General features: G+C 37.4%; 2 protein-coding genes across 2 annotated transcripts; both read left to right on the top strand.

Moving 5' to 3' along the window:
* Positions 1 to 3,411: 3,411 nt before the first annotated feature.
* On the top strand, positions 3,412 to 6,129 carry mpv17l (MPV17 mitochondrial membrane protein like). The gene is made up of 4 exons (XM_056240639.1): positions 3,412 to 4,215; positions 4,301 to 4,371; positions 5,300 to 5,329; positions 5,456 to 6,129. The coding sequence occupies exons 1-4, from the start codon at positions 3,912 to 3,914 to the stop codon at positions 5,639 to 5,641; spliced, it is 591 nt and encodes a 196-aa protein (XP_056096614.1). The 5' UTR covers positions 3,412 to 3,911; the 3' UTR covers positions 5,642 to 6,129.
* Positions 6,130 to 10,575: 4,446 nt separating this feature from the next.
* si:dkeyp-72e1.6 (transmembrane protein 238-like) lies at positions 10,576 to 11,994 on the top strand. Its single transcript, XM_056240637.1, has 2 exons — positions 10,576 to 11,238; positions 11,884 to 11,994. The coding sequence occupies exon 1, from the start codon at positions 10,751 to 10,753 to the stop codon at positions 11,216 to 11,218; it is 468 nt and encodes a 155-aa protein (XP_056096612.1). The 5' UTR covers positions 10,576 to 10,750; the 3' UTR covers positions 11,219 to 11,238; positions 11,884 to 11,994.
* The last annotated feature ends 2,002 nt before the right edge of the window (positions 11,995 to 13,996 follow it).

The raw sequence follows: 13,996 nt of genomic DNA, 5'->3' as shown, positions 1-13,996 counted from the left end.
CATAAAACTATAGTAATGTAAAACCAAAATATAATTTGCATTCAAATTAATTTACATCTTCTTGGTTGAAAAGTTTTTGCAAATTGTTTTATTAAAACTTACCAAACCCAATGTGTGTGGATAAAACTGTTGTAAAAATATTTCCAATGAGTTTTATTTCTAAAATTGATGCTATTTGGGTATTTAATAACCCATTTTTCATTACGAATAGTTGATGTTCGGAACAGACGGTTCTCTTCTCCGATTCATTCAGACTGATTGGCTGCATCCAAAATTGTATACTCTCATCTTAATTAAGTACTAACTTCACAACCGTTATATTGCCAAAAGGATTGGGACACCCCTCCAAATCATTGAATTCAGGTGTTCCAATCACTTCCATGGCCACAGTTGTATAAAATCAACCACCTAGGTATGCAGACTGCTTCTACAAACATTTGTGAAAGAATTGGGTCGCTCTCAGCTCAGTGAATTCAAGCGTGGTATCGTGATAGGTCCATGCGTGAAATTTCCTCACTACTACTAAATATTCCACGGTCAACTGTTAGTGGTATTATAACAAACTGGAAGCAATTGGGAACAACAGCAACTCAGCCACGAAGTGGTAGGACACATACAATCACAGAGCGGGGTCAGCGTCAGTGCATCCTGAGTCAATAGCTACAGACCTCCAAACTTTGTGTGACCTTCAGATTAGCTCAAGAACAGTGCGTAGAGAGCTTCATGGAATGGGTATTCCATGGCGAACTGCTGCATCCAAGCCTTACATCACCAAGTGCATTGCAAAGCGTCGGATGCAGTGGTGTAAAGCACTCCGCCACTGGACTCTAGAGCAGTGGAGACGTGTTCTCTGGAGTGACAAATCACACTTCTCTGTCTGGCAATCTGATGGAAGAGTCTGGGTTTGGCGGTTGCCAGGAGAACTGTACTTGCCTGACTGCATTGTGCAAGGTGTAAAGTTTGGTGGAGGGGGGGTTATGGTGTGGGTTTGTTTTGCAGGGGTTGGGCTTGGCCTCTTAGTTCCAGTGAAAGGAACTCTTAATGTGATATGACATAACCATGACATTTTGGACAATTTGCTCCCAACTTTGTGGGAACAGTTTGGGGATAGCCCCTTCCTGTTCCAACATGACTGCGCACCAGTGCACAAAGCAAGGTCCATAAAGACATGGATGAGCGAGTTTGGTGTGGAGGAACTTGACTGGCCTGCACAGATTCCTGACCTCAACCCGATAGTGTCATGAAACCGAAGGATTCACACAGGTAAAGTAATCAACAGGTTTATTTGCAGACCTTAGACCTTAGTATGTGATCGCAACAATGGAAGCAGGTGAGTAACTGATGAATATAGTGTTCAGGATGGATATCTGGATGAGTAATGGTCTTATCTGTTGCAGGTTCTGAAATGGAGTTCGAGGCAGATGACTGAAGACAGCTGAAGGAAGCAGATGACTGAAGACAAATCGTTCTGGTAGGTATCGTGCAGGTAAGGAGTCAGGTAAGTGTTCTTTGAGGGAACGACGAGACCAGTCAATGGTATGCAGGAGAAGTGTCTCTTTAGTCTGAGTCTGCAGTTCGGGTGGCCAGGGTGGATCGGCCATCGTGGCCTTTCCATGGGACTCCGGTTTGGCCACTCTAGCCGGGGACCCAGGGGACAGGTTTAGGAACAGGTCTAGGAGCAGGAACAGTTCTTGGAGCAGGAACAGTTCTTGGAGCAGGAACAGTTCTTGGAGCAGGAACAGTTCTTGGAGCAGGAACAGTTCTTGGAGCAGGAACAGTTCTTGGAGCAGGAACAGTTCTTGGAGCAGGAACAGGTCTTGGAGCAGGAACAGGTCTAGGAACACCTTGAGGAATAGGAACAGGTCTTGGGACAGGAACAGGTCTTGGGACAAGCTCTGACATGGTGCCGGCAATCCTGGCTGAGGGCTCAGGCAGTGTGGCGGCGGCGAGGTGGCGGCCATCTTTGCCGAGGTGGCAGTGGCAATCCTGGCTGAGGGCTCAGGCGGCGAGGCGGCGGCCATCTTTGCTATATATATAAATGCAGTCCAGTTACCACTCTGGAAGGGCGGCAGTCTCAAAAGGGACGAGACTCTGGAAGGGCGGTGATAGGCATGACGTGAAGAATCTCAGGTTGGGCAGACCTGACGTGAAGACATTCGGGCTTGATAGGCATGACATGAAGAATCTCAGAATCTCAGGGAGTGCTGATGATGAGGTGCAGGTGATGATGTAATTAGGTGATGGCTGATGGTGTGCAGGTGGGAAACATGAGGGATGCTGGGAAGAGTAGTGCAGTAGAGGTGACAGAGCTGGTGTGGTGACTGAATACGGGGCAGATAGAACACCATCCAACATCAGTGCCTGACCTCACAAATGCACTTCTAGAATAATGGTAAAAAATTCCCATAAACACACTCCTAAATCTTGTGGAAAGCCTTCCCAGAAGAGTTGAAGCTGTTATAGATGCAAAGGTTGGGCCAGCTCCATATTAAACCCTACAGATTAAGAATGGGATGTCAGTAAAGTTGATGTGCATGTAAAGGCAGACATCCCAAAAGTTTTGGGAATATAGTGTATGTTCTATATAGTATGAATGTGTGTAGTATGAATGTAATCCAGACGTAGCCTATACTATATTCGCCATGTTGTCATTGTTATGTGGCCTATACCAGTGTCAGGACGTCACTTTACTCCCATTCATAAATCCTCTCCCGTGGCCTCATGGGATAGTAAAGTGTCAATCGTATGCAAGATATAAAAGATGCGTGCACACTTCAAAATCTCGCCAGAGGTTACCTGGGTACTTTTGCCAACCCAATGCATAATACTAAGTATAGTGTTATAAATGTACATAGGCCTACATAAAAAAATAAAAATAAATTTTAAATATAAAAAAACCCCGGTTCCATTCGGACATACTACTTTTGTCACATAGCCTACTGTTTCACCTATGCTATATTGTAGTAAGGGAAGTATGCGATTTCGACTGCAGCCATTTTTGTAAACCGCTTCAGAAGATTCATTGAAAAGATCCGGCACAAACTAACCATCTGTTCAAGAATCAGACACATTGCTAAAACACACTGGGATGTGCTTAGAACCTGAGACATTGAGCAAATATTTGAAAATAAACAACATTTTGGGAAGCTTATCCATATTAAGTGCATGATTGTGAAGTTATAGCCTATAAATGAGATCATCTCAATACCAAAAAAAAACATTAGGGTGTTATAAGTTTTCAGTTTTCCTCTAAGGATGAAATATGTTAACATTTCAAGCATTAAAAGTCTCAGTGAACGTTGATAGCACGAAGATAAAGATCTGGTAACTGGTACTGAGTTTGGGTGGTTGGTCGATCTTTATTAGCTATGCAGTTCAGATCAAAGCGCGCCACCGCTGAACACGCGGGAGCGCGCGGGCAGATTAACACAGGATTTGAGCACCTAAGTACGGGAAACTGCTGATCACTGTATGAACGCGCGCTGAAACCTTTTCATTTAATTGCTAAATGGATCAATGAACCGCAATTCTTATTTTTGCCTTGCTGTCCTTTTTAAAGTAAAAGAAGATGGACTGAAGCAAAAGTATAACTAATCGATTGATCTGTGTTTTATTTGGCAGTGCTTTGTATTGATAATGTTTCTGAAAGATGTTCGCCAAGAGTCACAATTATGAGCTGTCAAACTATTAATCTCTAATTTACCGTGCCTTTTAAATGTTGAACCAAACTGACTAGAAACAAAAGGGATTAATTGAATACCTTTCTAACTTGTAGGCTACTAAGCAAAAGGTCATTTTATGAGCTTAGCTGCGGCCGTCTGTCAATGTCAGGTCACCGTTTTGTTTCGTGCCCTTCGACATCATTTACAAAGGTTACAAAATAGCTTCAACCGTTTGTCGTTTTGTTGAACATGAGAAAATCTTTTTTCAAACGAGCAAAGGTATTGCCTTGGCTCAGTAATGTGACTCTGTACGGATGCTTGTTCGCCGGAGGGGATTTCGTCCATCAGTGCATCGCGCAGAGAGATGAAATGGACTGGAGACACACGAGAAACGTGGCGATTGTGGCTCTGAGTTTCCACGGTAACTTCAATTACTTCTGGTTACGAGTCTTAGAACATCGTTTCCCGGGAAGATCGGCTGGTATGATTTTCCGCAAACTGCTTTTGGACCAAACTTTTGCTTCACCTTTGGCGACCAGTGTCTTCTACACAGGTAACTATACCAATTTTATAGCCTACATACACATATATTGCACTTGTTTATTTGTTCTATTTCACTCAGTTCTTTGTCTTTACAGGTGTGAGTTTCTTGGAGGGCAAAGAGGACATATTTGCTGACTGGCGAGAAAAGTTTTTTAATACATACAAGGTAGGTCTATAAGTCATCTTTTACCAGCTAGGCTAGCTAGCCCATCATCAACCTTATGGACCTTTGTAAATTGTTACAAAGGACAATTCATTAATGTCTAAATCAAATATGTCCAGTAGCCTAGATGAAAAATCCATCTAAGGTCCAACTTTTGTAGAGCCAAGATTTTCTTCTGGGGGTCCATGTCAAGGTATATAAACATGCATTAATTTCTTTTAAAATGTTAAAAGAATGTTTTTTTGTTATTAAATATTTATACATTCTTAAAAATAAAGGTTCTTTATTAGCATCTGTGGATCCATGAAGAACCTTAAACCTCCATTAAACGTCTTTGTCGCACAAAAACATCTTTATAGTGGAAAAGAGTTAGATTATTAAAATGTTCTTCACACTAAGAAAAAAATTGGTTATTTTAAGAACTGTTCACTGAAAGGTTCTTTGGGGAACCAAAATTGGTTCTTTTATGGCATCGTTGCGAAAAGCCCCTTTTGAAACCTTTATTTTTTTTAATGTATTTATTATTTATGAGTGTACATTTCTATATGTGATACAATAACTTATGATTTAGCATTATGTGTTAATGTGTTAAACTCCGGACATTTGTGTCATCTTTAAAATAGACCAAACAAAGTCTATAAAGGATTCATAAACTGTAATCATTTTTATTTAAAAAACTTAAACTTTTAAACTTTACCTAGCCAAGGTAGCAGCCATACAAAGTAACAACAAGATTGACCAACATGATATACAAGTTCCAAAAAAAAAAAAATATATATATTTATATGTATGTAATATGTATGTGTGTGTCATTTCTTGGGTTTGTGTTCAAAAGGGTGGTAAAGTTAAAATGTTAATGTTCTAAATTTAGGTTACTGAGAACATAGCTTTTTATGGCAAATACTCTAAATATGTTTTTTCACACTTTTAGACTGGACTGATGTACTGGCCATTCATGCAGGTAAGAGCTATATTCTGTCCCCACAAACCATATACGTATACACAGATAACTGTGCCATAAATACTTATTGATCCTTTGCATTGTCAATATTCTTGACACAGTTGAATAATCTGTATTTTCTTGCAGTTTCTGAATTTTGTTCTGATGCCTCTTTATCTGAGGACAGCGTTTATGGGCTGTTCAGCATTCCTGTGGGCCACGTTCTTATGTGTCTCACGACAGAGTGGGGATGGGACAGCAGCAGTGGCCTTAGCTTGGGTCATGGCCCCCAAAAAACGGCTTCTACCTCGCAGTAACGACGAGGAGAAGTAAAAATACAGTGGCGCACATAAACAACTTTGTGCCTTTGCGGATGGATAGTTCTGTCCCACAATGGTACTGTATTGAGGCTGTTTATAAATCTTGTCACTTATGATCTTATTAAAAGTGATATTAAATTAACTTATAATTAACGTGTGCACAGATTTCATTTATATTTATGCTGAAAAAAAACCATTTTAATTTGTATAGTTTTACGTTTGATGTGATTCAGTTTGTTTACAGAAGGGAAATGAATTGTGTCTTTATGAATTTCACTGTATTGCTAGGTGTTTTAGAGGTGTGCCCTGATTCAGCTCTGACATTAGGTTGCCATTTAACCCAAATACCTTATTCATTTATCGAAAAATTAAAAAATGGACATACTATGCAGTGTTTCATCCAAACATGACTATCTTTCTAAAGAGAAACTCATAAGGTTTACATAACATGCACATTTACTCATAAGGGATGCAGTAATCAAAAGATTTGTATCTTATTAAAAAAAATCTTTATTGTGATCATATATTCCTTTGTGCCGTTTACAAAATGTATTTTAGTGAATTCAGTGGTTAGATTGTTTGTAGATGAGTTGTAAAGTTTCTGTTTTATTGAAGTGTATGTGAGAGGTGAGGTGTTTAACCGTGCAGAATTGTGAAACGCGACAGCTTAATGTAGATTTTATGAGATATTGAGGGTGATGCTGGGTAACAGATAAACAGCTTTTCCGGTACTGATTGCCTGTGCTGGATTAGGCAGGATCACACGCTTGCTAATCTTAGAAGGGCAAAAATGTCTGCTGTCTGCTTTCTTTCTGCTATGTATGACCTCTGATAACAGTAGACAAAAATTGTGTAAATGTAGCATATTAGTTTCAAAAATGCTTTTTTATTTTGGTTTTGAAATGTGTGATATTTTAGACAAATTAAGAAGGATGTTGCCATAGATCAAATACTTTTAGTAATTTCTTACATGCAATTTGCATGAAATGCACCATTTGGTTGCAACATGAATAGTACATGATTTGTTGCACATGGACTAGTGTTGGGGGTAACACATTACAAGTATCGTGAGTTATGTAATCAGATTACTTTTTTCAAGTAACTAGTAAAGTAACTTTTTCAAATAAGTAACGCAAGTTACTTTGTTTTCCCATTTATTGACTGACACCTGTACAGAAATTGGGAGTAAAGGTACAGAGGTGTTGTGTGAACATGATGGTTATTGTAGATCTAGACTAAATGGGAGCATGCATTGACTCATCTCACTTGCACAAAAAAAGATTCAGTATTCCTCAAAATGAATAAAAATGGTGTAATGCAAACTCAAAATATTAAGCAAACTTGCAATAATTAATTAAATGTGAAATTACACAAATATATTTATGTATTTAATCTCACTTTATTAACCAATGTCTTTGCTGCTGACCTTTGATGATCAAATTCAAACATGCACAGTAAAAAATGTTGGGTTATTTTTTGAACCCAACTGTTGGGTTACACATATTGGGTCACTTGGTAAGTTGTAAGTAACACTATATCGAGTTAAACCTTTCGTTTAAACTGATAATCGTTTGTTTTATATCGCGTTTTCGCAGTTTCCCCTGTTAAATTCATGCAGCAGGCTCTTTTGCCACTCAGCCCGGCTGAGGGGGGCGTGTTCAGGTGGAAAAGTGACGTCAATACCCTCTATAGGGAAGGGGTATCTTGTTTTGGCTGTCTAAGTGCATATGAAATTAGGTTCACAGGCATGTGGTATAGATGAAAACTGTTTGTTTTTTTCTGTAAACTTGTCTTTCAAAGATGATCATGAAGAAATTGCCTTTAAAACCCTTTCTGACATCTTTCCATCATCGCCATACCTCACAAATGGAAAAATGGTGTGTCCAACATATGCTGAAAAGAAGCGCAGCTTAAAAGACATTCAGCCTGTAAGTAAAAACAACACTATCAAATTAGCTTTGATAAATTACACTGCTCTGCGGCTCATATGCATCAATTTCTTATTTTCTTCAGTGATTATGCTTGTTAATAGGATAGTTCACCCAAAATGGTTTAATTCTGTCATTAATCACTCACCTTCATGTCGTTCCAAACCTGTAAGACATTCGTTCATCTTCAGAACACAAAGGAAGATCTTTTAGATGAAATCTGAGAGCTTTCTGTCCCTCCATTGACAGTCTACGCAACTACCACTTTCAAGCCCCAGAAAGGCAGTAAAGACATCATAAAAGTAATCCATGTGACTCATGGTTTAACCTCAATTTTATGAACTGACGCCAGTGCTTTGTGCAAAAAAAAACATAATTGTTGCGTTCATGCAACAAACGTCTGCTCTCGCATCAACACAACACGCATGCATCGAGGGGTTCTTGTGAATATGCGTTGGAGATTAATATTTTGTAAATAAGGTGGTAAATTATGGTTAAGGGATAGAATATAGGTCATGTCGCTTCATAAAATTGAGGTTGAACCACTGGAGTAACATATATTACCTTAATTATGTCTTTGCTACCTTTCTGGGGCTTGAAAGTGGTAGTTGCGTAGACTGTCAATGGAGGGACAGAAAGCTCTCAGATTTCATCTAAAAGATCTTCCTTTGTGTTCTGAAGATGAAAGAATGTCTTACAGGTTTGGAACGACATGAAGGTGAGTGCATTAATGACGGAATTAAACCATTTTGGGCGAACTATCCTATTAACAAGCATAATCACTGAAGAAAATAAGAAATTGATGCATATATGAGCCGCAGAGCAGTGTAATTTATCAAAGCTAAATTGATAGTGTTGTTTTTACTAACAGGCTGAATGTCTTTTAAGCTGCGCTTCTTTTCAGCATATGTTGGACACACCATTTTTCCATTTGTGAGGTATGGCGATGATGGAAGGATGTCAGAAAGGGTTTTAAAGGCAATTTCTTTATGATCATCTTTGAAAGACAAGTTTACAGAAAAAAACAAACAGTTTTCATCTATACCACACGTGTGTGAACCTAATTTCATATGCACTTAGACAGCCAAAACAATTTTTTCAAAATAAGATACCCCTTCCCTATAGAGGGTATGCATTGACGTCACTTTTTTAACATAATTTTCTTAACAGACATTTACATCGATAGTCTGGCGTTATTTATTTGCTTTTGGAGTACTGTGGAGTGGGTAAAACTGGGTAAAACTTTTAATGGCAGGCTAGCAGATACCGTTGACTCGCGCTATAGCCTAGCACCGGCGAACTATGCAACTGGAACAACTGGATGAAAATTTTTTGAAAACGGTCTCCACTGATAAATAACACTAAGGCTAACTTGGAAATGAGGCCTGATGTCCAAAATTCTGAACCACCCCTTTAATTAGAGTGACAATAATTTAATTAAATACATCACTGCTTTGGTGTGATTTTTACGTAATTTAACACTGTTGATGTTGTCACAGTGCATTCTAACGTAACTTTATTTATTCTTTTAAGGTTGGAACATGGTGCATTACCTGAACAGTGAGACACACGACTTGATGCATGGGGACAAAGAGAACTCACAAGTTTTTATCATATTCAGTGGAAGCAGTTGAACAGAAAACTTTATTTCAAGCAATGGATGTGTTTAAAGATGTAAGATTTAAGGATGTGTTTAGGTCCAGTAGTCTACATATGTATTTGTAGTTTTATTATTATGTTTAAAACAACACATCAGTGCATACAGTGTACAGTGAAGACTTTTTAATAAAGCTGTGTGTTTTTCTTAAAGGATTTAATGTTATGAATTTGTTTATTCTGTCGATATTTGTGTAGGAATTTAATATGTTAAATGTAGTGTTGTTTTTGAATTTGTGTGTGCTGTATATACATTTTATATTTGTACACTATGTAGCCTACATTTTTGTGCAGGTTTTAAATATAGGTTTTGAATGTGTACTGTTTGCACACATTTGCATAGGTTTTGAATTTACACAATTATGTATATTTACAATAAATGCTAGATTCCGCTGTATAGACGTGAATTTGCACTTCCTTCAGTCTGAGGCTTATTCATTTCACTTTTGGTGTGAAAGGGCCTTTTTGCCAAAAACATTAACTTTTTTTGTTATTAAAAAGACAATCAAGCAAGCCCAGCCCAGATGAGAAAAAGTAACGCAAAAGTAATAAAAGCGCAAAAAACCTTTGCAACGTTTGCATAAAAATTAGGCTAACTAAATAACCCAGTTAGTTTCTTTTTTAGGGTAAGTAACTTTCTCCACTGCTCGGGACTTTGAAAGGATATTTTATTTAAAAATAAGGATTACAGAATTTTTTTTCCTATTTCTTAAATCTGTTTACATTTCTAAACATTTAAATTTCCATGATTCTAAATGTTTCTGCATTTTTTAAGCATTTATAGCTGTTTGGGCACAGCAAGACAGTCCTGCAGCTGCATTTCCCAAAAGCATCGGGAGCCTGAGTTGATCATGTTGCTCATGATGAAGCATGATGCTTTTTGAAAAGCAATTGGTATAGCCTAAACTATAAAAAAATAAATGAATGAATAAACACAAATATTAAACAAATTAAAGAGATTAAACCATTTAGGCTACCATTTAAACGGCAGAAAGATTCTGAAACTTTTCACATTGTTTTATTAGAATTATTTATAATAATAACGTAATTTTAAAATTGTATTAGTATATCAAATATAATCATATTAGTATATTTTATTAGTATATCAAATATAATCATATTATAAATGGTTAATAGGCCTATAATAACATTTTGACAGAAAATCTGGTATCTTAAAAAAAAACACCACTGCCATCCAAAAAAGATCAGAGAAGGATGCAGATACCTTAGTACTTGAAAGTGTTTCCATGTAGCATACCTGCAAGACAGTCGTCTATATGGAGGAGTGTTGTGTCGTACACTCGGGGCAGCAGCGGGTTCGTGTCTAGGTGAGTATGTGTCTGTGTAGTTAAGACGCACCCACCGCTCTATGCCACTCCCTTCCAGGTGAAGTGGTAAAAGAGAGTTCCTTCCTTCGCGCTGCTTACCTATGAAACAAACGAAAACACTTTAAAACCCTTCCAAACGCTTCATTTAGACGGCTGTTCGGCAATTCAACAGTCCCAAACGACCGAAATAACTATAAAAACAGCTTGGAGATGGAGGCAGCGCCGGGCGGTCTCGGGCGCTGCTCTTGCGCGTTCTGGCTCGCGGTGGCTTTCGACGTATTTGGACTCATCATTTTATTGCTTGGCGTGTTTGGAGATTTGTTTTACTATGACTTTTTGATATATGCAGGCGCCATCATCATTTTCCTGAGTCTCATCTGGTGGGTTTTCTGGTACACGGGTAATATTGAGGTGCCCCCCGAGGAGCTTGAGGATGATGTGGGTTTGCTGAAGAAGGGCAGAGGTTTGGCAGGGGTTGTCAGGAGGTTCTCCAGTCGCCTCTCGAGCGGAATCAGAAGCTCTTTCAGGAGAAATGAGGGAACCCGAGGTCAAGGGTCAGCTCCCCGTCAAGCAAAGCTCAGAAGAGAAGGCGGTCAAGTACCAGTGGCTTTTGCAATGACCTCTCAGGATAATGTGAGCACTGTGTCTGCGGCAGTGACAGAAACACACGTCATATGAACCATCAGGAATAGCTACAGGTTAATACACTTTAATTACGTTTGGTTGTCTGCATTCTATCAATAATAGACCAACTTCACCAGTTTATCAATTCTTGGTTGAAATTAATTGTTTTAAGCTACTAACAGTGTTTGTAAATGTGTTATGAATGTGTCATCACTTATTCTCGATTTAATAATTGGCATGGAAATTGGACATGGCATAGAAAACATGTTAAAGAAATGACTTTGAGGAAGTATTTGCATCTTAAGTAAGGGCAGATCACTCTGTTAAACATTAACCATGAAACCAACAATAGCTCAGTTCAACAGTGGAGACCTGCAATGAAAAATATGACAGATTTATCTTCATATTTAAGATTTTATTCATATTCATTCTGCATGATATGAAGACTTATTTATTTGAGTGTGACTGCATACAATGTTGTAAAGAACACAAGGACAATAAAATAATATATGAATAAAGTAGCAAAACAAAGTAACTGTATGAAAAATTTATAAAAACACAAAAAAGTATTATGTTTTTAAGGGGGTTCAACAAGGATAAATATATTGGTAGACTGTAAGTTAAAATAATATAGAACAAACAAGACATTTTTAGAGCGAGAGAGAGACTTTTTGAATAAAAATTAAATGCTTGAACATTTTCTTTTTTTCTTTTGACAGGTTACAGAAGAGGATATTCAACCATATGGCATTGAAGCAGAGTTTGGTTTTTCTCTCCTGTTGAAACATTCATTTTTTTGACTTAGGCGTTTTTATTGAAAATGTTTACAATTGTATTATTTTATATTATTTGTTGATTTGATTGATTTTGTACTTTGTACTATACACTGTGATTATGCACTGACAAAAAATGGCTGAATGACTAAATAAATACAATTGTGTATTTTCCTACATTTAATTGTGTATTTTGTATCTGGATCTAAAGGTTTCAACCAACATATGATTGAAACCCAGACCTTTTAGTCTCCTGCTTTTATTGAATCTCACATCTGTAATACAACCTTTGGACAGTGAGAAGTGTTATTAGGTTTGCTTCCTCTTATCTTTGTTTGCTTATACCAATTTAGAATCAGGAGGTGTAAATGAAGCAGATGGGTGGCAGACAATTTGATCGTTAACTCAACGACGGTCCTCTCTTTTTCACAACAGTTTACTAGATATGTACGTCAATACAGCTTTCAGGTGGATTTACATCTTTATTTCTCAATCTGGACATTATGTTTATTGAGAAAGGTGATTTCTTCCTAAACTTTGTTATATTTCTTCCTAAACTTTGACAATTTTAAGATATGCCAGTGCAAGTTGTTTTCAGTTAAAACAGCTCAAACATGCGTTTTAGTCTGGGACTAACTTAAGCCTTGTCTGTGAAACCGGGGGATAATATTGAAATCTAGGGTGAATCTTCCGAAAGAACATGTTCTTGACATATTTCAAATTAAAATGAAAAATAAGAAATTATTTTTTGTAGCTTTTAAATGTGACAGCTTTCAAATCCTATATGTGCCAGGGGTCTTCAGTATATTATTGTTAGATCTCACACAAATTTAAAAATAAAAAAAAACACTATTAAGGGATAGTTCACCCCTAAATTAAAATTATGTCATTATTTACTCACTTTCATATCGATTCAAACCTTTATATGACTTTCTTTCTTCTGTGGAACATATAGAAGACATTTTGAGAAATGTCTCAGTAATTTGTTTTAGTTTTTTCTTTTTCATACAATGGAAGTCAATGATAATACGATTATAAACACGTTATAATATACCAGGCTAAAAATGTGTAAATCTATGTACTTTCAGCTAATGAGGATACTGAGGAAGCATTTATAGAGTTATTACACTTCAAACCACTAGGTGGCAGAACTTTCATTTCCAGAGCACAACTGAAACAGGCTACTTCCGTAATAACAATATTACAGCTGTATGAGAGCTTCCTCCTGGAGCTTCCGGGTGTGCAGAGCTCGGCATGGGCTAACATCTGGGGATTCAGATTCTTTAACAAAACTTATAAAAATTAAATAAAAAAATAATTCTAAGGTTGTACAAACAGGTTTTAGAACAACTTTCAGAAATCAAGTTCTTAGGAACATGGATGGACTCTAAGGCATCATTTGGATTACATATTAAAAATATAGTAAATAAATGGAGAAAGGGAACTAATATACTCCGATGCTTGGCTGGGACCTATGGCTGGGGCAGATTGGGGAGCTAACCGGACCTCATTAATAAGAATATATAGTGCAGTATAAGATCTATAAAACCTATAGATTATGCATTGTTTATTCTTCTGCATCAGCATCACAGATAAAAAAGGGTAAAAGTATACAATCACAGGGGGGCTTTTTTATCACCAGTAGCGCCGTTACAGGTGGAAATGGGAGAAATGCCTTTGGTGACAACAATTGAAAATGGTTTACTGGATATCAGTAAAAGGACACAAGAATAGTCACCCTGTTAAAGATGTTCTTATGAACTGTTGGGAATATGAATATTCAAGTAGCCAGTTTCGGATGGGATGGTAATAATGAGGCACAAAGAATGGGAATTTTTGATTATGAAATTAGTCCGACATTGGCAATATCAGCTATACCTCCATGGTTATATCCAATGCCGTTGGTCAATTACCGGAAGAAATAAATGACCCTCAGAGAAGATTTATACTGACGGCTCAAAAGATCCTGAATCTGGGCATACAGCTGCAGCAATAGTAATTCCACAGCTGGACTTTAAAATAGGTGAAAGAACATCTAATTTCTTATCTGTTTACTCCT

The sequence above is a fragment of the Rhinichthys klamathensis genome, unplaced genomic scaffold (assembly GCF_029890125.1).
Source record: "Rhinichthys klamathensis goyatoka isolate OS25496 unplaced genomic scaffold, OSU_Roscu_1.1 h1tg000605l_1, whole genome shotgun sequence".
NCBI lineage: Eukaryota > Metazoa > Chordata > Actinopteri > Cypriniformes > Leuciscidae > Rhinichthys > Rhinichthys klamathensis.
This window is presented reverse-complemented; position numbering and strand designations above follow the sequence as displayed.